This window comes from Heptranchias perlo, unplaced genomic scaffold, assembly GCF_035084215.1.
Source record: "Heptranchias perlo isolate sHepPer1 unplaced genomic scaffold, sHepPer1.hap1 HAP1_SCAFFOLD_60, whole genome shotgun sequence".
NCBI classification, from domain to species: Eukaryota; Metazoa; Chordata; class Chondrichthyes; order Hexanchiformes; family Hexanchidae; genus Heptranchias; species Heptranchias perlo.
In genome coordinates this window covers 3,601,982-3,625,041 of record NW_027139623.1, presented here as the reverse complement: position 1 = coordinate 3,625,041, position 23,060 = coordinate 3,601,982, and the positions used below count along the sequence as shown (strand labels likewise).

Here is a 23,060-nt window from a genome sequence, read left to right as displayed (position 1 = left end):
GGTTGCGAATGGAACTGAACACTGTGCAGTCATCAGCGAACATCCCCATTTCTGACCTTATGATGGAGGGAAGGTCATTGATGAAGCAGCTGAAGATGGTTGGGCCTAGGACACTGCCCTGAGGAACTCCTGCAGCAATGCCCTGGGGCTGAGATGATTGGCCTCCAACAACCACTACCATCTTCCTTTGTGCTAGGTATGACTCCAGCCACTGGAGTTTTCCCCTTGATTCCCATTGACTTCAATTTTACTAGGGCTCCTTGGTGCCACACTCGGTCAAATGCTGCCTTGATGTCAAGGGCAGTCACTCTCACCTCACCTCTGGAATTCAGCTCTTTTGTCCATGTTTGGACCCAGGATGTAATGAGGTCTGGAGCCGAGTGGTCCTGGCTGCCGAGACATTTGTAACTGTTCTTGGAGACTCTCCCACTCTTGAATACTAGGATGCAGGGACATGGCCTAACATTTAGAGCAAGGACGTGTTGGAGTGAATTTAGGAAATGCTTCTACATGCAAAGGGTGGGAAACAGTTCGAATGGTATTCTGCAGACGGCAGTTGATGCTGTCTTACTTGTGAAAGTTAATTCTGAGATTGATAGATTTCTGTGAACCAAGGGTATTAAGGGATATTGGGCTAAGGCAGGTATATGGAGTTAGGTCACAGGTCCACCGTGATCTCATTGAACGGCAGAACAGGCTCGATGGGCTAAATGCCACTGCCACTTGCTGCTTCCTGATATGCAACATCTTCTCCTGCAAGAAAGTGCGACGCGTGTTTGGATGATGTGCCTGTCATGGTTGAATAGCTGCCAGTGTGTGTGACCAGTGATTTGTTAGCCTGCGCTAACTCCTATACTAAAATAGCGTCTGGCGCACATCACGCTGGAAACGTGCGTGAGCATCCAAGACGCCATCTTGGATAGCGAAGAGGCCGAGTAGGGCCGAAACAATGGGCGCAACACGGGCCGAAACAATGGGCGCTACACAGCCCAATTTAGCGCCCGAACCCTCCCCTTTCCGCCGGGCGTGTTCGTTTAAAGTTATTCTCCAACTATCACCCTGGGTTGTGAGGTAAAGTTTTAGTCGGGATTGATATCATAAATTTCTGACAGTGGAATATAAATCCGTCTGAGGCGGAGGCCTGAAACGGGCGATCGAGCACATTTTATACTCCACAGATTTTAAACACCACCCAATTATCATTTCCATTGAAGTCAATGTAAAGAAAAACCGGAAGAGATGAGAAACGCTCTGCCGATTCACTATCCTCCATTCTACGATAACGCCTAGTCATAATCTACCCCTAATGCTGTTGAATAGATATTTAAATAATCTCTGCCCCTCCCGCCCCTTTCACTCACCTGCGATAGTGACCGTCACAGCCTCGGTGAGCTGGGACCAAAACTGCCTTCTATTGACGGAGGTTCCATATTGACAGTGGTAGCTCCCTCCTTGGTCTGTTCCGGTGACTCTGAATGTTCCAATGTTGTCCTTTGTGATGATTTGATGAGAGTACAGCGTTTGGCGATCTCTGTAAAAACGGAAGGTTTTATCGCGATAGTCTCCGGTCACGGTGCAGGTAATTGTAACCGTCTCTCCTTTCAAATACACGCCACTTGGTTGATCAGGGGATATCCGTGGCTTTTTCAGCGTATCTGTGGTAAAATAAGTAGAAAGAACAATTGGAAATGGATCTGTGGATTAAGTGTACGGTGGAAGTTTGGTAATTCCATACCGATTGTGCGGTGTTGAGGGGAAATGTTTGTATCGCCGGCTGAGTTTCGACAAAACGGGAATTGACCATTCATTAGTGGAATCAAACTGAGGTGCGAGAGAAAAGAAATCAGTTTGTGGTTCTATTTACAAAATCAGGTTTTAGTCCTGAAATTACACCCTGCGATACGAGGGGAACATGGACAATGCGCTGATTTGAAATTCCCATTCTTTGTCATTTAGGCTATGGTGCAAACCGGATATCAAAGAGTGAACTTCTCTGCTGAACCGTGGAGATTGGAACCTCAAATAAAGGAGGGAAGTGATGGTCGATTTTTTATTTATCATTCTTGGGGATGTGAATCAATGACATCACTGGATCTGAATATCGGATCGGGCTGATATCAGACGACAGGTCCGATCCCGCCCGTCTTACACAACTGCCCGTGGCGGATTTCTAATCAATTTTTACTGAGACCTGTCAGGAGCAGAGCGCCGATACTTTGTGAATATTAAGCAATGTTACAGAGGCCCTGTTAGGAGCTGAACGTAGAGTTCCTCCCTCAGAATATTAAACACTGTTAGAGAGAACATATCACGAGCTGAGCGCAGATTCCCTCTCTGACTATTATTCGCTGTTGCAGAGACCCTGTCAGGGGTTGAGCGCAGAGACCCTCACTTTGAGCATTAAACAATGTGACAGAGGCCCTGTCAGGGGTTGAGCGCAGAGGCCCTCACTTTGAGCATTAAACAATGTGACAGGGGCCCTGTCAGGGGTTGAGCGCAGAGGCCCTCACTCTGAGTATTAATCACTGTGACAGGGACCCTGTCAAGAGCTGAGCGCAGAGACCCTCTCTGTGAATATTAAACACGGTTACAGAGACCCTGTCAGGAGCTGAGTGCAGACACCTTCCCTGTGAATATTAAACACTGTCGGAGAGAACTTGTCACGAGCTGAGCGCAGAATCCCTCTCTGTGACTATTAATCACTGTTACAGAGACCCTGTCAGGGTTTGAGCGCAGAGACCCTCACATTGAGTATTGAACACTGTTACAGAGACCCTGTCAGGAGCAGAGCGCAGAGACCCTCACTTTGATATATGAACAATGTATATTCCCCTTCACTCACCCGCTATAGTCACCGTCACAGCCTTGCTGCGCTGGGACAGTAGCCGTCTTGTTTTGACGTAAATTCCATATTGGCAGTAGTACCGCCCTTCTTGGTTTGTACCGGTAACCGGGAATGTTCCGCTGTTGTTCTCAGTGGTGATTTGACCAGAGTTCAGCAGTTCCTGCTCTCTGTAAAAGTGATATGTTTGATCGCGATTTTTTCTGCTCACGGTGCAGGTAATGGTGACCATCTCTCCTTCTACATACACACCACTCCAAAGATTAAGAGATATCCCTGGCGTTGTTAGCGGATCTATGACAAAATAAATGGAAAGAACAATTAGAAATGGATCTCTGGCGTTCCCTTGTACACTGGAAGGTTGGAGACTCAATAACGATTGAGCTGTGTTGACGGGAAGGGTTTGCATCGCTGACTGGGGTTCTACAAACGTGGGATTCTGGATTTGTTTCACAAGAAACACCGAAAGACTTGCATCAATATCGCGCCTTTCACCATCCCAGGACTTCCCAAAGCGATTTACAGCCAATGAAGTACATTTGAAGTGTAGTCACTGTTGTAAAGTAGGAAATCAATTGGCAGCACCACAGCTGGGGTTCTCTTTCCAAACTCAGGGTTTAGGCCAGAAAATGTACTTTGGGATACGAGCGGAACAAGGAAAATGCTTGATTTGAAATTCCTATTTCTGCTAATTTAGCCCAGGTGAGAACGCAGATAGAAAGAGTGAACTTCTCCGTTAAACCGGGGATTCGCATTTCAGATAAAGGAGTTTTTTGGTGTGGCCGAAATACGTTCTTATCATTACAGAGGTGGCCGTCACTGGCAAGGCCGGCATTTATTCCCATCCCTTGTTGCCCTTGAGAAGGTGGTGGTGAGCCGCCTTCTTGAACCGCTGCAGTCCGTATGGTGAAAGTTCTCTAACAGTACTGTTAGGTCGGGAGTTCCAGGATTTTAACCCAGTGACAATGAAGGAACGGTGGTTCTTGTAAAAATCAGGATGGCGTGTGACTTGGAGGGGAACGTGCAGGTGGTGTTGTTCCCATGTGCCTGCTGTCCTTGTCCTTCTAAGATGGTGGAGGTCGCGCGTTTGGGAGGTGCTGTCGATATAGGGAAAGCCACAACGTATTTAAGTTAAAGCAACCCCCAAAACAGGTTCATTTTTAAAATCTCTGCACGCAGTTGCGGGTATCAGACTGAAAATTTGCAACGTGACAAGAGCAGCCAGTCTGGCAGAGCCTCATGAGGTGACTCTACACTCAATGGAGTTAGAACCCCGGCGCTGTGCTCTTATTATAATATTAAATTGTTCGCTCTGTTAATTGAGACCTGTAGGGTGTAAAATTGGAAATCAGGAACAGAGGTCATGTAATAATATCACACAACCTACATTGTTTTGTTTATCGAAGGTCTTGCGTTCACATCTTCATATTTATTCTCTGGCCAACTGCTGAAATGAACGCCATCACCTCTGGAATTCTCCAGTTCCTCAGCACGAAGTTAAAAAGGACAATTTTAACACAACCGGCATTGTGGGAGTTGGATAAGTTCTGTCGACCGCCCGTTTAAAACTCTGACCGATTTTACGCTCCATTAAAGTCACTTGGGGCAAAATCGGGAAGAGTTTAAACAAGTGGCAGACTCGAACCCGCCTCTTTTCCGCCGGGCGTGTTCAGTTAAAATTATTCTCGAACTATCGCCTTGGGCTGTGAGATGAAGATTTAGTCGGGATTGATATCATAATTTCTGACAGTGGAATATAAATCCGTCTGAGGCGCAGGCCTGAAACGGGCGATCGAGCACATTTTATACTCCACAGATTTTAAACACCACCCAATTATCATTTCCATTGAAGTCAATGTAAAGAAAAACCGGAAAAGATGAGAAACGCTCTGCCGATTCACTATCGTCCATTCTACGATAACGCATTGTCATAATCTACCCCTAATGCTGTTGAATAGATATTTAAACAATCTCTGCTCCTCCCGCCCCTTTCACTCACCTGCTATAGTGACCGTCACATCCTCGCTGTGCTGGGACCATAACTGCCTTCTATTGACGGAGGTTCCATATTGACAGTGGTAGCTCCCTCCTTGGTCTGTTCTGCTGACCGTGAATGCTCCAATGTTATCCTTTGTGATGATTTGATGAGAGTACAGCGTTTGGCGATCTCTGTAAAAATGGAAGGTTTTATCGCGATCGTCTCCGGCCACGGTGCAGGTAATGGTCACCGTATCTCCTTTCAAATACACGCCACTTGGTTGATCAAGAGATATCGCTGGCACTGTTAGCGGATCTGTGGTAAAATAAATGTAAAGAACAATTAGAAATAGACCAGTGGACTAAGCGTACGCTGGAAGTTTGGGAACTCCATACCGATTGTGCGGTGTTGAGGGGAAATGTTTGTATCGCCGGCTGAGATTCGACAAAACGGGAATTGACCATTCATTAGTGGAATCAAACTGAGGTGCGAGAGAAAAGAAATCAGTTTGTGGTTCTATTTCCAAAATCAGGTTTTAGTCCTGAAGTTGCACCCTGCGATACGAGGGGAACATGGACAATGCGCTGATTTGAAATTCCCATTCTTTGTCATTTAGGCTATGGTGCAAATCGGATATCAAAGAGTGAACTTCTCTGCTGAACCGTGGAGATTGGAACCTCAAATAAAGGAGAGAAGTGATGGTCGATTTTTTATTTATCATTCTTGGGGATGTGAATCAATGACATCACTGGATCTGAATATCGGATCGGGCTGATATCAGGCGGCCGATCCGATGCCGCCCGTCTTACACAACTGCCCGTGGCGGATTTCTACTCCATTTTTACTGAAGAACGGGCGGTCGAGCATCTGCAGCTCATTTTATACTCCACCCGTTTTATACACCACCCAATTATCATCTACATTGAAGTCAATGGAAATAAAAATCAGGAGATATGTGAAACAGCCTGCCGATTCACTATCATCCATTCTACCCGAGCGCACAGTTAAAATCTACCCCTAATGGTGTTGAATAAACATTTTCCTAATCTCTGCACCCCTTCACTCACCTGCTATAGTGACCGTCACAGCCTCGCTGATCTGGGACCATAAATACCTTCTATTGACGGTGGTTCCATATTTACATTGGTACCGCCCTCCTTGGTCTGCTCTGCTGACCTTGAATGTTGCAATCTTGTCCTTTGCGAGGACTTGATCAGAGTACAGCGGTGAGCTACCTCTGTAAAAATGGAAGGTTTTATCGCGATAGTATCCGGTCACGATGCAGGTAATGGTAACCGTCTCTCCTTTCAAATACACCCCAGTCGGTTTATCAGGGGATATCCTTGGCGTTGTTATCGGATCTGTGGCAAAATGAATGGAAAGAACAATTAGAAATGGATCTGTGGATTATGTGTACGGTGGAAGTTTGGTAACTCAATAACGATTGCGCTGTATTTTCGGGAACAGTTGGAATCGATGGCTGAAGTTCCACAAAACGGGAATTAACCATTCATTAGTGGAATCAAACTGAGTTGCGAGAGAAAAGAAATAAGTTTGTGGTTCTATTTCCAAAATCAGATTTTAGCCCTGAAATTGCACTCTGCGATACGAGGGGCACATGGAAATGCGTGGATTTGAAATTCCAATTTCTGGTCATTTAGCCTGTGGTGCAAACCGGATTAAAAAGAGTGAACTTCTCTGTTAAACCGTGGAGATTAGAATCTCAAATAAAGGAGGTAAGTGATGGTGGGCTCGATTTCATCATTATCATTCTTGGGGATGAGAATCAATGACCTCACTGGGACTGAATATTGAGCTGAGAGCCTGCTGCACCGTCACATGTCCCGTCTTTCAGATGAGACGTTAAACCGAGGCCCCGGCTGCCGTCTCAAGTGAATGTAAAAGATCCCACGCCACTATTTCGAAGGAGAGCAGGAGAGTTTTCCCTGGTGTCCTGAGCCAAATATTTATCCCTCAATCAACACCACTAAAACAGATTATCTGATCATTATCACATTACTGTTTGTGGGGCCTTGCTGTGTACAATTTGACCGTCGCGTTTCCTGCATTATAACAGTGACGACACTTCAAAAATATTTGATTGGCTGTAAAGCGCTTTGGGACGTCCTGAGGTCACAAAAGGCGCAAAATAAATGCTACTTCTTTCTTTTATTCAAAAACTGTGGCTGTTTTCCTTGTAACAACGGAGAATGGGGGTAATTTAGTGGCCGTCTTTAAATCTCAGAAGGGATGGGACCGAGTATAGAGACACAGGCGGTTTCCGGGAGTCCGAACGAGTGGAGATTGATAAGTTAAAAATGGTATTTCGGGCAGGGAGCAGGAGGGACATTTTAAAGCAAGTGTTGTGAGACTGTGGATTGAAGCAGAGACCATGTCAACATTTAAGAATAGGTTCGATCGACGGTTGAAGGGAATTGGGAGCAGAGCACGAACATGGGATTAGGGCTATTGCTCGTGTGGAGGATAAACACCAACACGAAGTGGTTGGGCCGAACGGCCTGTTTCCGTGTTGTAATTTCTCCATAATCTGTATGACATCCTTGTATTCCTCCAGCAACCGACTGGAATCAGACAAGCAGAATTGCAGCTGTCTTGCACATTTTAGTTTAAGAATCTCTGCGAAGAGAAATATGTTCAACGTGCATAGAACTTTAGTTAGACCACACTTTGAGTGCTTTCTACAGTTCTGATCTCCATATTACAAAAAGGATATCCATATTACACTGGACAGGTGCAAAGCGATTTATTGGACGATTCGAACACTGAGGGGATACTGAACTGCCTGGGACCCTTTTCTCGAGAAAACAGAAGGTTTAGGGATGACCTGATTGAGATCTTTAAGATTATGAAGGGATTTGATGCGGTAGACGGAGAGAAAATGTTTCCACTTGTGGGCGAGACCAATACTCGGGGGCCATAAATATAAGAAATTCACCAATAAATCCAATAGGGAATTCTGGAGAAGCTTCTGTGCCGAAAGAATGCTAAGAATGTGGAACTCATTACCACAAGTAGTAGTTTAGGCGAATAGTATTGATGCATTTAAGGGGAAGCTAGATTAATACATGAGGGAGAAAGGAATAGGGTGGAGGAGGCGCTTGTGGAGCATAAACGCCGGCACGGACCTGTTGCGTCGAATGGCCTGTTTCTCTGCTGTAAATTCTATGTAATCGTAGGAAACGAATCTTGTCCAATATTTTTATAAGTCTTCCCATTGGCTCTTGGTTACAGTATTCTCCAGCTACAGTTAACTGTGAGTCACGATTCATTCCTAGACGTTTGTGTTTAAAACAATTAAAACTCTGCAAACAATTATCCAACTTTTAATATTCAGTTGTGGCGATGTTATTGGAATGAAACTTGTCCAATGACAGTGCAATATGCGGCCGGGCATTTTCACCAAATTAGCTGCTCTGTTTTCTGTTTAGTTTCTGTGAAGTGCGGCGTCTATTCACCTGTTCACAACGAATCATTGAATCTTATAGCACAGAAGGAGGCCATTCGGTCCATCGTGCCAGTGCAGACTCTTTGAAAGAGATACGCAATTAGATCAACTCCCACCGCTCTTTACCAATTACCTCTGCATTTTTTTCCTTTTAAAGTATATATACAATTTATTTTGAATGTTATTACTGAACCTGCTTCCACCACCCTTTCAGGCGGTGCATTCCAGATGACAACTCGCTGCGTAAAAATAATTTCCTCATCTCCTACCTGGCTCTTTTGCCAATTACCTTAAACTGTGACCTTTGTTTGCCGAACCTTCTGTCAGTGGGAACAGTTTCTCCCTGTCCACTCTATCAAAACCCATCATCATTTTGCACATCTCTATTGAATCTCCCCTTATTCATGTCTGCTCTCAGGAGTACAATCATATCTTATCTAATATCGCCACATAACTGAAACATTTGCCTCGTTGTAAAGTTGCAAAAACCCTGCCCTGTCTCACTCACCTGTTACTATTATTGGCGCCGAGTCACTGAACGAGGACCATTTCCATTCCCCGTTAATCCGATAACTATACCGGCACTGGTAATCTCCTTGATCATTTCTGTTGGTTGTTGCAATTTGATACACTGTGCTGCTAGTGGAAAATTGCAGTTCGTTCCCATCTTTGTAAAAGGCATAATTGCCACTCCGGTATTTTTTGTCGTCAAGGCAGTTAATCGTGATGGTTTCTCCGGGTAAGTACACGCCAGTCTCTTCATTCATGGTAATTTCAGGTTTCACCAGAAGTTCTATGTAAAAAAGACATTGACCGTCAATGAGCAGTTACCAACAACGCACGTTGGCGGCTAAGCGGTACAGAGAATGGGAAACTGGGCGCTGCTCTCCCAACCAACAGGAGAACATAGATCAGTTTGTGTTTGCTTATGAGCATAAAACTACAGAGCTATTTGATAGATAGAAGAGAGAAAGCGAGAGAGAGAGAGGATACGGAAAATAGACAGGCAGAAATAGTGAGAGGGAAAGAGAAGGGGAAACAGCGAGGGAGACAAAGAGAGAGAGACGGACAGACAGACAGAGGGGAGTGAGAGAACCACAGAGAGAGACAAGGAAATGGTAATCAGAGAGAGATGGGGCGACTGAGAGAGATGGAGATCGGGGCGTAGAAGGAAGATTCAACGGGTTAAAAGAGATCACGCCAGAGGCTTGGGAGAGGGCAGGAGAGAAACACAGAGCGACAGAGAGGAATGAATAATAGGAGTGGAAGAGAAACAGAGAGAGGAATGCTGTGAGAGAAGCAGGAGAAATGGCAAGAGTGGTATCAACGGGGCTGGATAGGAAGAAAAAATGAGAGAGTGGGCGGGAGGGAGTGACAAGTGCAAGTAGACAGTGGGACGAAAGAGAGAGTATGAAAAAGAGAGGCAGGGAATAGACAATGGGCAATGAGAGAGAGAGAGTGTGGTGAAATAGGAGAGGTGACTGAAATTAAAAAGAAATGGAAAGAGGAAGTGAGCGGGAGAAAGAGAGAGAGAAGCTGGACCTTTAACCTCTCCCTCAGCTATCTCTGTCGCTGATTGGCTCGCCGAGCTCACGAACTCCCTTGGTCGAGAAACCACGCCCAACTTAATTTTGGATCTCCGCCAAGCCGATTGTCCCTTTAACTGAGAAATTGGGAGGAATTTCTTCTCATACAGAGAATGTGAAAGTCGCTGGCAGGTGGAGTGGTTGAAGCAGGTGGCATTGGTGCATCTTAAGGGGGCTAGATGCATACACGAGGGAGAAGGGAACAGAGGGCTGTGGGGGCAGTGTGGGAAGCGGTCATTCTAAACCCTGTATAGACCAGCAGAAGCGAATGGTCCGATTCTGTGCTGTACATTCTAACTAATTCTATGTAATCAACCCCCCTACAGAGCTGTAAATATCTTTGGAAAGTTTCGGCCGAACTCCCATTGTTTGAAAGTAATGTGATGTGTGAAAATGCACATTTCTGAGATGACTGGTACTCCAGCTAATTTACCCCGCCTGCCTGTTTGGGAGTTAAGCTTTTCCAAACTATATCTAACGAAAGGGAAATATAACATTGTCTCCACACTACCATAAAGAAGGAAAAACATCGATGTTAAATTGTCATGTTCAAAATATTAATTGATTCTCACTTTTCAGTGTCGATTTTATGCGATTCTGCCCAAGCCCAAAAGGGATTGATAACAGTGATCATCTTTTGTGTTGACATTGTTCGCCGACAGATGGCGCTAGTGCACGTTTTTTCGGGCATCTGAAGTTGCAACCTAACAAGAACATAAGAACATAAGAAATAGGAGCAGGAGTAGGCCATATGGGCCCTCCAGCCTGCTCCGCCATTCAATAAGATCATGGCTGATCTTCTACCTCAACTCCACTTTCCCGCCCGATCCCCATATCCAGTGATTCCCCAAGAGTCCAAAAATCTGCCGATCTCAGCTTTGAATTTATTCAACGATTGAGCATCCAAAGCACTCTGGGAAGAGAATTCCAAGCATTCAGGACCCTCTGAGTGAAGAAATTCCTTCTCATCTCGTTCCTGAATGGCCGACCCCTTATGTTGGGACTATGGTCTCTAGTTCTAGACTCTCAAGTCAGGGGAAACAGCCTTTCTGCATTTATCCGGTCAAATCGACTATGAATTTTATACGTTACAATGATATCACTTCTCATTCTTCTAAACTCCAGAGAGTTTAGGCCCATTCTATTCAATCTCTCCACATAGGACAATCCTCTTATCCAAAGAATTAATCTAGTGAACCTTTGTTGAACCTTGTCTAAAGCAAGTGTATCCTTCCTTAGGTAAGGAGACCAAAACTGTACACAGTACTCCAGGTGTGGTCTACCAGAGCCCTGTAAAATTGCAACAACGCCTCCTTACTCTTATACTCCAACCCCCTTGCAATAAAGGCTGTCATACCATTTGCCTTCCTAATTGCTTGATTTACCTCCATGTTAAATTTCTATGATTCATGTACAAGGACACCCAAATACCTCTGACTACCAACATTTCTTAGTCTCTCACTTTTGAAAAATATTCTGTTTTTTATTCTTCCTACGAAAGGGAATAACCTCACATTTCCCCACATTATACTCCATCTGCCATCTTCTTGTCCATTCACTTAACCTGTTTATATCCCTTTGCAGCATTTTTACGACCTCTTCACAACTTACTTCCCCACCTCGCTTTGTATCGTCAGCAAACTTGGATAAATTACACTGGGTCCCTTCATCTAAGTCTTTAATATAGATTGTAAATAGCTGATGCCCGAGCACTGATCCTTGCAGCACCCCACTCGTTCCAGCCTGCCAATCTAAAAATGAACCGTTTATACCTACTCTCTGTTTTCTGTCCGTTAACCAATGCTCAATCCACGCTAATACATTACCCCAATCCCATGAGCCCTAATCTTGTGTAACAGCCTCTTTTGTGGCACCTTATTGGATGCCTTTTGAAAATCTAAATATACTACATCCACTGGTTCTCGATTATCGACCCTGCAAGTTACATCCTCAATAAACTCTAATAGACTGGTCGAATACGATTTCCCTTTCATAAAACCGTGTTGACACTACCTAATCATATTATGTTTTTCTAAGTGCCCTTTTACAGGCTAACTCTCTCCCTCCTTTCTTGAATAGCGGGTTTACATTTGCTACCTTCCAATCCACAGGGACTGTTCTAGAAACTAGGAAATTCTAGAAGAACAAAACCAATGCATCCACTATCTCCACAGCCACCTCTTTTAGAACCCTACGATGAAGACCATCAGGTACAGGCGATTTGTTGGCCTTTAGCCCCATTAATTTCTCCAGTACTTTTTCTTTACTAATCTTAATTGCTTTAAGTTCCTCACTCTCATTAGACCCTTGGTTCCACATTATTTCCGGTATGCTTTTTGTGTCTTCTACTATAAGACAGATATAAAGTATTTGTTTATCGTCGCTGCTATTTCCTTATTCTCCATTATAATTTCTCCTGTCTCTGCCTTTAAGGGACCCACGTTTACTTTCGCTAATCTCTTCCTTTTTATATTTCTTGCTAATTTACTCTCAAGCTCAATTTTCTCCTTCTTTATCAACTTTTTGGTCATCCTTTGCTGATTTCTAAAACCCTCCCAATCCTCAGGCTTACTACTCCTTTTGGCACAATTGTAAGCCTTTTCTTTTAATCCAATACTATCCTTAACTTCTCTAGTTAGCCACGGATGGATCACTTTTCCCATGGATTTTTATTCCTCAAGAGAATATATATTCGTTGATAATTATGAATGATTTCTTTAAATGTTCGCCATTGCTTATCAACCACCATATATTTTAATCTAATTTCCCAATCTACCTTCGGCAACTCGCCCCTCATACTTACATAATTAGCTTTGTTTAAATTTAAGTCCCTAGTTTCGGACTTAACGCTCAAACACAATGTGAAATTCTATCATATCTTGATCACTCTACCCCAGAGGATCCTTGACTCTAAGATTACTAATTAACCCTGTCTCATTACACAATACCAGATCTAAAATAGTCTGTTCCCTAATTGGTTCCTCGACATCTTCTTCCAGAAAACTGCCTCGAATGCATTCCATGAACTCTTCCTCCAGACTACTTTTGCCAATTTGGTTTGCTCAGTTTATATGAAGATTAAAGTCCCCCACGATTATTGCATTAACCTTGTTACATGCTCCTCTAATTTCCAGATTTATACTCTGTCCAACACTGTATCTACCGTTAGGGGGCCTCTAAACTACACCCACCAGTGTTTTCTGCTCGTTGTTATTTCTCAACTCCACCCATTCTGATTCTACTTCCTGATTTTTTGAGATAAGATGTTTCTCTCTGTATCTCATCTTTTATTATCAAGGCTACCTCCAACAACGTCCCCACACACCCGCCACAAACTTTTCCATATTGCCTCACTTTTCCAAAAATCAAGTAACCTGGAATATTTTGATAGATTTTTGTTCGGCAAGGTTATTGAGGGATATGGAACCTAGCCGGGTAAATGGAGTTAAGATTCAGTTCATAGAATTACATAGAATTACACAGAATGTACAGGGCAGATACAGGCCTTTCGGCCATACATTTCCATGCTGGTGTTTATGGTACACACGAGCCTTGTCCCTCCCTCCAAATCTAACCCTATCTGCACATCCTTCGATTCCTTTCTTCCTTATGTGTTTATCTAGCTTCCTCTTAAATGCCTCTCTGCCAGTTGCCTCAACTACAACATGTGGTAGCGAGTTCCACCGTCTAACCACTCCCTGGGTTCTCCTGAATTCCCTATTTATTAGTGACTACCTAATATTTATGGCCTCTAGTTCTGGTCTTCCCCGCAAGTGGAAACATCATCACTACGTCTTCCCTAACAAACCATTTCATAATCTTAAGACCTCTATCAGGTTACCCATCAGTCTTCTCTTTTCCGGAGAAAAGCGCCCCAGCCTGCTCAATCTTTCCTAATAGGTATAACCTCTCAGTTCTAGAATGAGCCTAGTAATTCTTTTTACACTTTCTCCAGTCCCCCAATGTGCTTTTTATAATATGGAGATCAGATCAGTTCAAGTCCTCCAAGTGTGGTCTAAGCAAGATCAGTCATGGTCTAAAGGAATGGTGGAATAAGCTCGAGGGGCCGAATGGTCAACACCTGTTCCTGTGTCCCTATGTTCCATCTGGAGTGTTGTTTGCAGTTCTGTAACCCACGACAGAGTAAGTGTATAGATGTGCTGTCCATAACATGGACATATCCCATAGTGCCTTCGCAATGACAGCTGCTGAGATACAGACCTGTATTACTGCTACCAATGACACAACACGATTGGTTACAGTAATCAAATTCATTTACATAAAAACTAACTGAATGATTTAGCAGTCTAGAACAGTAGTTATTAAATTTCATTATTTTAGAGAAAAACGTCGACACTAACCTTGAGAAATGCTCCGCCGAGCCCCAAAGACAACTAAAAGGAGAAAACATTAATTAGTTAAATTAACACCAACACCTTTAGACGATCAACATAACAAGCTGATTTTCGTGAATTGTTTTATGGATATTTCTCAGTGTGATTGCATTGGTGGCATTTTGGTCCGTTTCGGTTAAACTCCCACTCCAGAACTTGAGACATTTCCAGATTTCCACTACCCTTTGTTTGAAAAAGTACTTCCTGCTTTCACTCCAAATGGTCCAGCTCTAATTTTAATACCATGCCTACTTGTTCTCGATTCCCCTCGATAACTGAATAAAATCAATCGAGACGTCCCTTTGTAAAACATTCCAATTACCCACGGCAAGTATTAAAAGCTGCCCTTGGGCCTAATGACACAAAACCGCATGAAAACTTGTTCAAAAAACACGAAAGGCCCATTTTGTGGCTGAGTGAAACCGTCAGTAAAAGACAAGGGAAAGCAACTGATGTGGAGTGTGTGTGCAGACACTGTGTATCTTTACAGATCTTCACATGCGTCCACATCACGAAACAGAATTGCAATGAAAGCGTCGGAGCTCCAATATGGAATCGATGGATGCATTAACGGTGGGAATTGAGATTTTAAAAATTGCAGATTATGGGGTTAATGCTGAGCACAACGGACAGCTGCAGCACTGTGTTTGTTGAAGGGCGTTAGTCTCCAGCCACTGTGCAGGTCTATTTCTCAGTGATGTGGTGAACTCGAGCATACTGAGGGAGGAAGTTAAGTCTAAATAATGAGATGCGAAAGTTGTATGAATTTACTGGAAACCGATACTTTTACAAACAATTTACTCACTGTCACAAATTGCACAATCCGGGTGTCCTCGGCATGGAAGGAGGAGGAAAATCGAATGCCAATAAGTAAAGCAGCAAAAAATATTTCAGGCTGAAGTTAATTGCGACAGGAAATGTTCACAATGGACACCTGAGGTTTCAGCTCAGAAGCGCTTCACCTCAGACAAACAGGAAGTTAAACACTGACAGTAAGAGCAGAGCATCAGAACCAAGGATGTGTTTAAACACATTGAATGAAAATACATTGAGGCAATCTTTGTAATACGTTTCAAACAGAATAATTAATTTTCGAATGCCACCACAATTACAATCATAAAATTATACAACCTTGCAACGCAGAAGGAGGCCATTCAGCCCATTGTGCCTGTGCCAGCTCCTTAACATAGAAACATAGCAAAAAGGAGCAAGGGTAGGCCATTCGGCCCTTCGGGCCTGCTCCACCCTTCAAAATGATCATGGTTGATCATCTAACTCAGTACCCTGTTCCCGCTTTTTCCCCATATCCATTGATCCCTTTAGCATTAAGAAATATATCTATCTCCTTCTTGAATACATCTAATGACTTGGCCTCCACTGCCTTCTGTGGTGGAGAATTCCACAAATTCCCCACCCTCTGAATGAAGAATTTTCTCCTCATCTCGGTTCTAAATGGCATATCCCGTATCCTGAGACTGTAACCCCTGGTTCTGGACTCCCCAGCTATCGGGAACATCCTCCTTGCATCTAGTCTGTTTAGTCCTGTTAGAATTTTATATGTTTCGATGAGATCACCTCTCATTCTTCTAAACTCTAGTGAATATAGGCCTAGTCGACCCAATCTCTCCTCATACGTCAGTCCTGCCATCCCAGGAATCAGTCTGGTAAACCTTCGTTGCACTCCCTCGATGGCAAGGACATCCTTCCTCAGATAAGGAGACCAAAACTGCACACAATACTCCAAATGTAGTCTCACCAAGGTCCTATATAACATCCCTGATCCTGTACTCAAATCCTCTTGCAATGAAGGCCAACATACCATTCGCCTTCCTAACTGCTTGCTGCACCTGAATGCTCACTTTCAGCGACTGATGTACAAGGACAACCAGGTCTCATTGCACCTCACCTTTTCCCAATCTATCACCATTCAGACAATAATCTGCCTTTCTGTTTTTACAACCAAAGCGGATAAATTCACATTTATCCACGTTATACTGCATCTGCTATGTTCTTGCCTACTCATTCAACTTGTCTCGATCACATTGGAACCTCTTTGCATCCTCCTCACAGCTCATATTCCGCCCAGCTTTGTGTCATCTGCAAACTTGGAAATGTTACATTGAGTTCTCTCATCCAGTTCATTGATATATATTGTGAATAGCTGGGGCCCAAGCACTGATCCCTGCGGTACCCCACTGGTCACTGCCTGCCACCCGGAAAATGACCCGGTTATTCCTACTTTCTGTTTCCTGTCTGTCAACCAATTCTCAATCCATGCCAGTATATTCCCCCCAATCCCATGTGCTTTAATTTTGCACACTAACCTCTTTGGTGGGACCTTATCAAAAGCCTTCTGAAAATCCAAATACAACACATCCACTGGTTCTCCCCTATCTATTCTACTAGTTACAGCCTCAACAACCTTTAAAGTGCTATCCAATTAGTCCCAGCCGCCTGCACTTTGTCCATAGTCCTGCATGTTTTTTTTCCCCGTTAAAGTATTTACCCAATTCCATTTTGAAAGTTACAAATAGAGTTGCAGTAACAGACTGATTCTCGGGCATTCATTTATTAATAAAATTGAATTCAATTCTGTTAAAATACATGCAGAGATGGAATCCCACCTTGTGTCTCCTGTATTTCATATAAGGCGACTTATATACAAACTGATTGGGAGAAATAGGAGGATATAATCAGCATCTTAATCGTGTATTATGCTGCAAATTTAACTGGGCCTTGAAACCAAACTAATTTATTTCTGAGTCCAAATTAAATGACGTTGAAACCACAAGATCTAATTGACATTTTCACGAGAAAGAAATCTATTTGTTCCAGTTTCCACCATTCATTTATCTAAAATGTCAAGTCACCTTGTAGCTCGGTTGGAAATGTAGTCAACTTGAAATTGTAGTAAGCAGTGAGGAGGATAGTAGCAGACTTCAGACAGACTGGTAATAAAATGGGCAGAAACATGGCAGATGACATTTAATACAGAGAAGTGTGAAGAGATGCATTTTGGGAGGAAGAATGCAGCGAGGCAATATAAACCATATGGTGCAATTTTAAAGGTTTTGCAGAAACAGAGAGACCTGGGGGTGTATGTACACAAATCATGAAAGGTGGCAGTACAAGTTAATAGATCTGTTCAAAAAAATTATAGGATCGATGGCTTCAAAAATAGACATTTACCTGACGAAGGAGGAAGCCTCCGAAAGCTTGTAGATTTCAAATAAAAATTGTTGGACTATAACTTGGTGTTGTAAAATTGTTTACAATTGTCAACCCCAGTCCATCACCGGCATCTCCACATCATTTAAAAATAGAGGCAGAGAGAAAAGAAGCAAAGAGGTTATGCTAAACATTTATAAATCATTGGTTTGACCGCAGCTGAAGTGCTGCGTCCAATTCTGGGTACTACATTGTTGGAAGGCGGTCAAGACCTTACAGAGGGAGCAGTGGAAATTTATTGGAATGATACCAAGGATAGGGAACGTCAATTAATTGGAGAGACTAGAGACTCTGGAATTGTTCTCCTTAGAGCAGAGAAAGTTAAACGGTGATTTAATAGAGGTGTTCAAAATCATGAAGGGTTTCGATAGAGTAAATAAGGGGAATATATTTGCACTGGCAGAAGAGTCGGTAGCCAAAAGGTACTGATTGAAATGAATTGGCAAAAGAACCAGAGGCGAGATGAGGAGAATTTGTTTTTGCAGTGAGGTCTATCGAGATGTCTGTTTGCAAATAATCCCAATAATCCATAGTCAGTATCAAAATGTGCCTTTGTGCCTATTGACACAAAACAGCGTGAAAAGTTCTTCAAAATGTACAAAAGCCCCGTTTTGGGACTGAATGAAACCGTCACTGAAAGATAAAGGAAAGCAGCTGGGTTGGGTGTGTGTCCAAACATTGTGCATTTTTACAGATTCCCACATCTCAACACCACAGAAATGCAATAGAAGTGTCGGAGCTCTATTATGGGATGGATGGATGGATGCATTAACGGTGGGAATTGATATGGAAACATTGGAGATTAAAAGCTTCATGCTGATCCCAACGGGCAACTGCAGCACTGAGTTTATTGAAGGACATTAGTCTCCACCCACTCTACAGATCTATATCTCAGTGATATGGTCATACTGAAAGAGGAATTGGAGTCTAAATAATGAGAACCGAATGGTGTTTGAATTCACTGTAAACTGGTACTTTTACAGACACTTTACTGACTGTCACGAATATCACAAAATGAGTGTCATCGCTTTGGAGGGCAAGATCCAAGATGAATAAGTAATGAATTTTAAAATATTATGCAATACATGTTGGTCAGAGGAGTAAGGAGGCCACGTATTCCTTGGAAAATAAGAATCAAAATGGGGTATAGGAGCGAAGGAATCCTGGGGTACAGATTTACAAATCATTAACAATAGCAAAGAAAGTTAACAAGACCATAAAAAGCAAACACAGCACTGGGGTTCATTTCTATAGCAATAGAATTGAAAAGCAGAGACATTATTTTAAACTTATACAGAACCTTAGTTGGACCACGCTTAGATAACTGTGCTGAGTTCTGATCGCCACATTTAAAAAAACACGGATGCAGAGGCACTGGAGAAGGTGCAAAAAAGATTCACAAGAATGAAACCAGAACTGAGTGGTTACGCCCATCAGGAAAGATTGAACATGCTGGGGATCTTTTCTCTAGAAAAGAGAAGGCTGAGGGGTGACATGATAGAGGTTTTGAAAATTATAAAGTGGTTCGATAGGGTAATCGTAGAGAAGACATTCCCACTTGTGAGACAGTTCAAATCCAGGAGCCTAAATATAGAATAGTCACAATAAATCCAACAGGAGAAACTTCTTTACCCAGAGAGTGGTGAGAATGTGAAACTTGATGCATCATGGAGTAATTGGGGCGAATAGTATCGATGCCTTTAAGGGCAAATTATATAGGTACATGAGAGATAAAGGTGTTGGAGGATATGCCGATAGGTTTAGATGATATAGGGGGCGAGACTCGCGTCGAACATAAACACCGGCACAGACCAATTACGCCGAATGGCCTGTTTCCATGCTGTAAATTCTATATAACATCAGACTGAAGTTAGCAGTGAGAGCAAATACATCAAACCGAAAACTGTGGTTAAACATTTTGAATGTAAATTCACTGTCAATCTTTCTGATATGCTTTCAACCGAAAGTTAATTACCACCAATATTAAAGGTGTAGTAACAGCATTATTCATGGGCATTGATTTATTAATAAAATTCAATTCTAGTCACTTAAAATACATAGACATATTTAATATTGCAACTAACATCTCCTAAGCTATGAATAAGGAGATGTATTTAGGGACAGCATTCGATCAGAATAGGAGAAAGCAGAGGAAACAAACAGTCTCACGGCAAGAGGAGGACAATGCCTCAGGAAACTGACCATTCACAATTTCAGCTGGTTTGGGGCCCGGAATCGAAGTTGGACAGTCAGCTCTTTATTCCGAATAAGGTCAAGGGATCAGGAGGTGGGTCTAATGGGCAAGCTCAGCTCGGAAAGTACATGCGTGGAGATCGGAGGGAAACTAGAAAAAGGCTCAAGATCAGGGCTGGGTGATTGGAGAGCCTTAGGAGAGGTTGGGCGTGGTGATATTGGGAATTGTGGGATGCAGCAGAGGCACCTGAATGGATGGTCTTAATCTTAGTGACTTCGGTTATGTGGAGAAACTGGAAAAACTGGGATTGTTCTCCTGAGAGCAGAGAAGGTTAAGTGGAGATTTAATAGGTGTGTACAAAATTATGAAGGGTTTTGATCGAGTATGAAGGGAGAAACTGGTTCCACTGGCAGGAGGGTCGAGAATCAGAGGATACAGATTAAAGTTAATTGGCAAAAGAACCAGAAGGAGATGAGGATAAATTTTGTTCCGCCAAAAATTGTTATGATCTGGAATGGTGGTGGAAGCAGATTCAATAGTAACTTTCAAAAGCGAATTGGATAGAAACTTGAAAAGGGAAAAAATGCAGAGCGATGGTGAAAGAACAGGAGAATGGGATTAATTTGACAGCTCATTTAAATGCTGTCACATTCATGACGAGCCAAATGGCCTTCCTCTGTGCTGTAAGACTTCATGAAGTTCACTAGGTCCTCTTATTTGTTGTTGGAGGAGAGTGTGGAGGGGGCTGGGAAAGAGATTTATGGAGATTGTGTGTTGTGGGCAAAAGAAGCTGGAGGTTATCTTTGGTCCCCAGGGTCATTCTGGAGCAGCAGGCGGTTTTCAGAGAGGACATAGTGCTTGTTCTAATTCTGGGTCAGCCATATCTGGTGATGGATGGCTAAACCAGTGGTGATCCAGATATGCTCAAGTCTGCACCCCTTGGAATTAAACCAGCAGGAACGATCAGGATAGAAGAGAGTAAACGTTTTACTCGGGGCAAAGGCATCAACGGTTGAAGAACGGGAGTGGTTGAGAAGTTACACAGCCGCAGAAGTATGATGACAAATGGCGGGTCAAAGTCTCGGCAACAGGGAGTGTGAAAGTGTTTATTCCAAAGTTGGAACGCAGAAGTAATTTGATTTGAAGTAAGTAAGGAGATGTGGGTTATGATGGTTGCAAGGAAGTGACCGAGGCCTTGGCAGTGCACAACTCTGGGCACCACACTTTAGGAAGGATGTCAAGGTCTTGGAGAGGGTAAAGAGGAGATTAACCCGGATGATACCAGGGATGAGGGACTTCAGTTATGAGGAGAGATTGGAGAAGCTGGGGTTGTTCTCCTTAGAGCAGGTAAGCGTAAAGGCAGACCTAATAGAGGTATTCAAAATAATGAGGGGCTTTGATAGATCATGTAGAGTGAAATTGTTTCCGCTGGCAAGTGGTCTGTAACCAGAGGTCACAGATTTCAAAGAGTTGGCAAAAGAACTAGAGGGAAATGAGGAGAAATGTTTACATAAAGAGGTTTGCGAAGATCTGGAACACACTACCTGAAAGGGTGATGGAAGCAGATTCCATCGGAACTTTCAAAGGGCAATTGAACATGTACTTGAAGGGGACTAATTTGCAGGGTTATGAAGAAAATAATTCGGGTGTGTTACTAATTTGGATTGCTCGTTCAAGGAGCCAGCATAGACTCGACGGCCGAAAGGCCTCCTCCCACGTTGTAAGATTCTATGATTCTATGATTCTTGTCAACTTGAAATTTTAGTAAGCAATGAGAAGGTTGTTGGCAGAGCTCAGGAGGACATTGGTAGATTGGTGAAAAGGGGAAACACGTGGCAGATGACATTTAATGTAGAGAAGTGTAAAGTGATGTATTTTCGAAAGAAGAGTGAGAAGAGGCAATATAACCTAAATGATCAAATTGCACAGCGGGAGCATTAACAGAGAGACCTGCGGATTCACATTCACAAATCTTTGAAGGTGGTAGTTGGAGATTAAACGGTAAATGCCGACCCTCCTGCCAGTGGAAACAGTCTCTCCCCAACTACTCGATTGAAACCTTTCATTATATTTTTCTGAGCAACGGTCAGCAGTAGCACTGTGTTTGTTGAAGGACATTAGTCTCCACCCACTGTGCAGATCTATATCTCTGTGATGTGGTCAATTGCAGCATACTGAAGGAGGAGGTGGAGTCTAAATAATGAGAACAGAATGGTGTTTGAACTCACTGGGAACCGATACTTTTACAAACAGTTTACTCATTGTTACAAATGTCACAATTCGGGTGAACGGTATGGAAGGAGGAAGTAAATTGAACATGAATAAGTAAAGAATCTGAAAATATTGCAGGCAGAATTTAACAGTGATATCAAATACTTAGAACGGAAGCCAATGGTTTCAGCTCAGAAGCGCTTCACCTCGGACAAAGAGGAAGTTTAACCGCTGACAGTAAGGACAGTCAGCAGAACAAGAATGTGTTTAAACACACTGAATGAAAATTCATTGTGCCAATCTTTCTGATTTTCTTCCAACCGATGGTTATATTCATTAATTCTTTGAAAGCAACCACTATTAGAGGTGCAGTAACGGATATATTCTCAGGCATTCATTTATTCATAAAATATAATTCAAGGGACTTAAAATGAATAAAAATATTTAACATTGCAACTAACATCTCCGAAGCTTTCATTAAGGGAATCTATTTAGGGACAGCACTCAAACAGAATGGGAACCCCTGACAGTAAGAACATTGTAGCAGAACCAAGAATGTGTTGAAATATATTGAATGAAAATACATTGTGGCAATCTTTCTGATAGGCTTTTAACCGAGTAATTAATTAATTCTTTGAAATCCACCCCTAATAGTGGTGCAGGAGCACACTGATTATCAGGCATTCATTTATTAATAAAATTGAATTGAATTCACTTGAAATTGATAGAGATGTTTAATATTCCACCTAATATCTCCTAAGCTAGCAATAAGGGGATATATTAGATTGTGCCCCCTTGTTCTCCATTTCACCATCATAACTGAATAAGGTCTATCGAGAGGTGTAAATTTGTAACTAATTCCATTAATCCATGGTAATTATCAATAGGTGCACTTGGGTCTATTTACACAAAACAGCATGAAAAGTTGGAGATAAGGGGTTAATGCTGAGCCCAACTTGCAGCTGCAGCACTGTGTTTATTGAGGAACATTAGTCTCCACCCACTGTGTCGATCTGTATCTTAGTGACATGGTCAATTCCAGCACACTGAAGGAGGAAGTGGAGTTAAAATAAAATACTCGAGCTGAATGTCGCCTGAATTATTCACCAGAAATATTTAGTTGTACAGACAGTACACACGCGCTCATAAATATCACAAAAC

General features: G+C 42.8%; 2 protein-coding genes and 1 long non-coding RNA gene across 3 annotated transcripts in view; all 3 read right to left on the bottom strand.

Moving 5' to 3' along the window:
* LOC137316793 (zinc finger protein 850-like) overlaps window positions 1–23,060 on the bottom strand; it is a 512,000-nt gene that overhangs the window by 256,008 nt on the left and 232,932 nt on the right. The gene's annotated exons all lie outside the window — the stretch shown is intronic.
* The window catches only part of LOC137316818 (uncharacterized), a 181,828-nt gene that overhangs the window by 100,879 nt on the left and 57,889 nt on the right, over window positions 1–23,060 (bottom strand). The window lies entirely within an intron of this gene.
* LOC137316666 (Fc receptor-like protein 5) overlaps window positions 1–23,060 on the bottom strand; it is a 37,932-nt gene that overhangs the window by 13,588 nt on the left and 1,284 nt on the right. The window contains exons 2-7 of the mRNA XM_067980512.1: window positions 14,234–14,266; window positions 8,795–9,079; window positions 5,888–6,181; window positions 4,842–5,135; window positions 2,843–3,136; window positions 1,362–1,655 (exon numbers count right to left, since the gene is read on the bottom strand). Coding sequence (XP_067836613.1) covers window positions 1,362–1,655; window positions 2,843–3,136; window positions 4,842–5,135; window positions 5,888–6,181; window positions 8,795–9,079; window positions 14,234–14,266 — 1,494 coding nt within the window. The remainder of the gene's footprint in view (window positions 1–1,361; window positions 1,656–2,842; window positions 3,137–4,841; window positions 5,136–5,887; window positions 6,182–8,794; window positions 9,080–14,233; window positions 14,267–23,060) is intronic.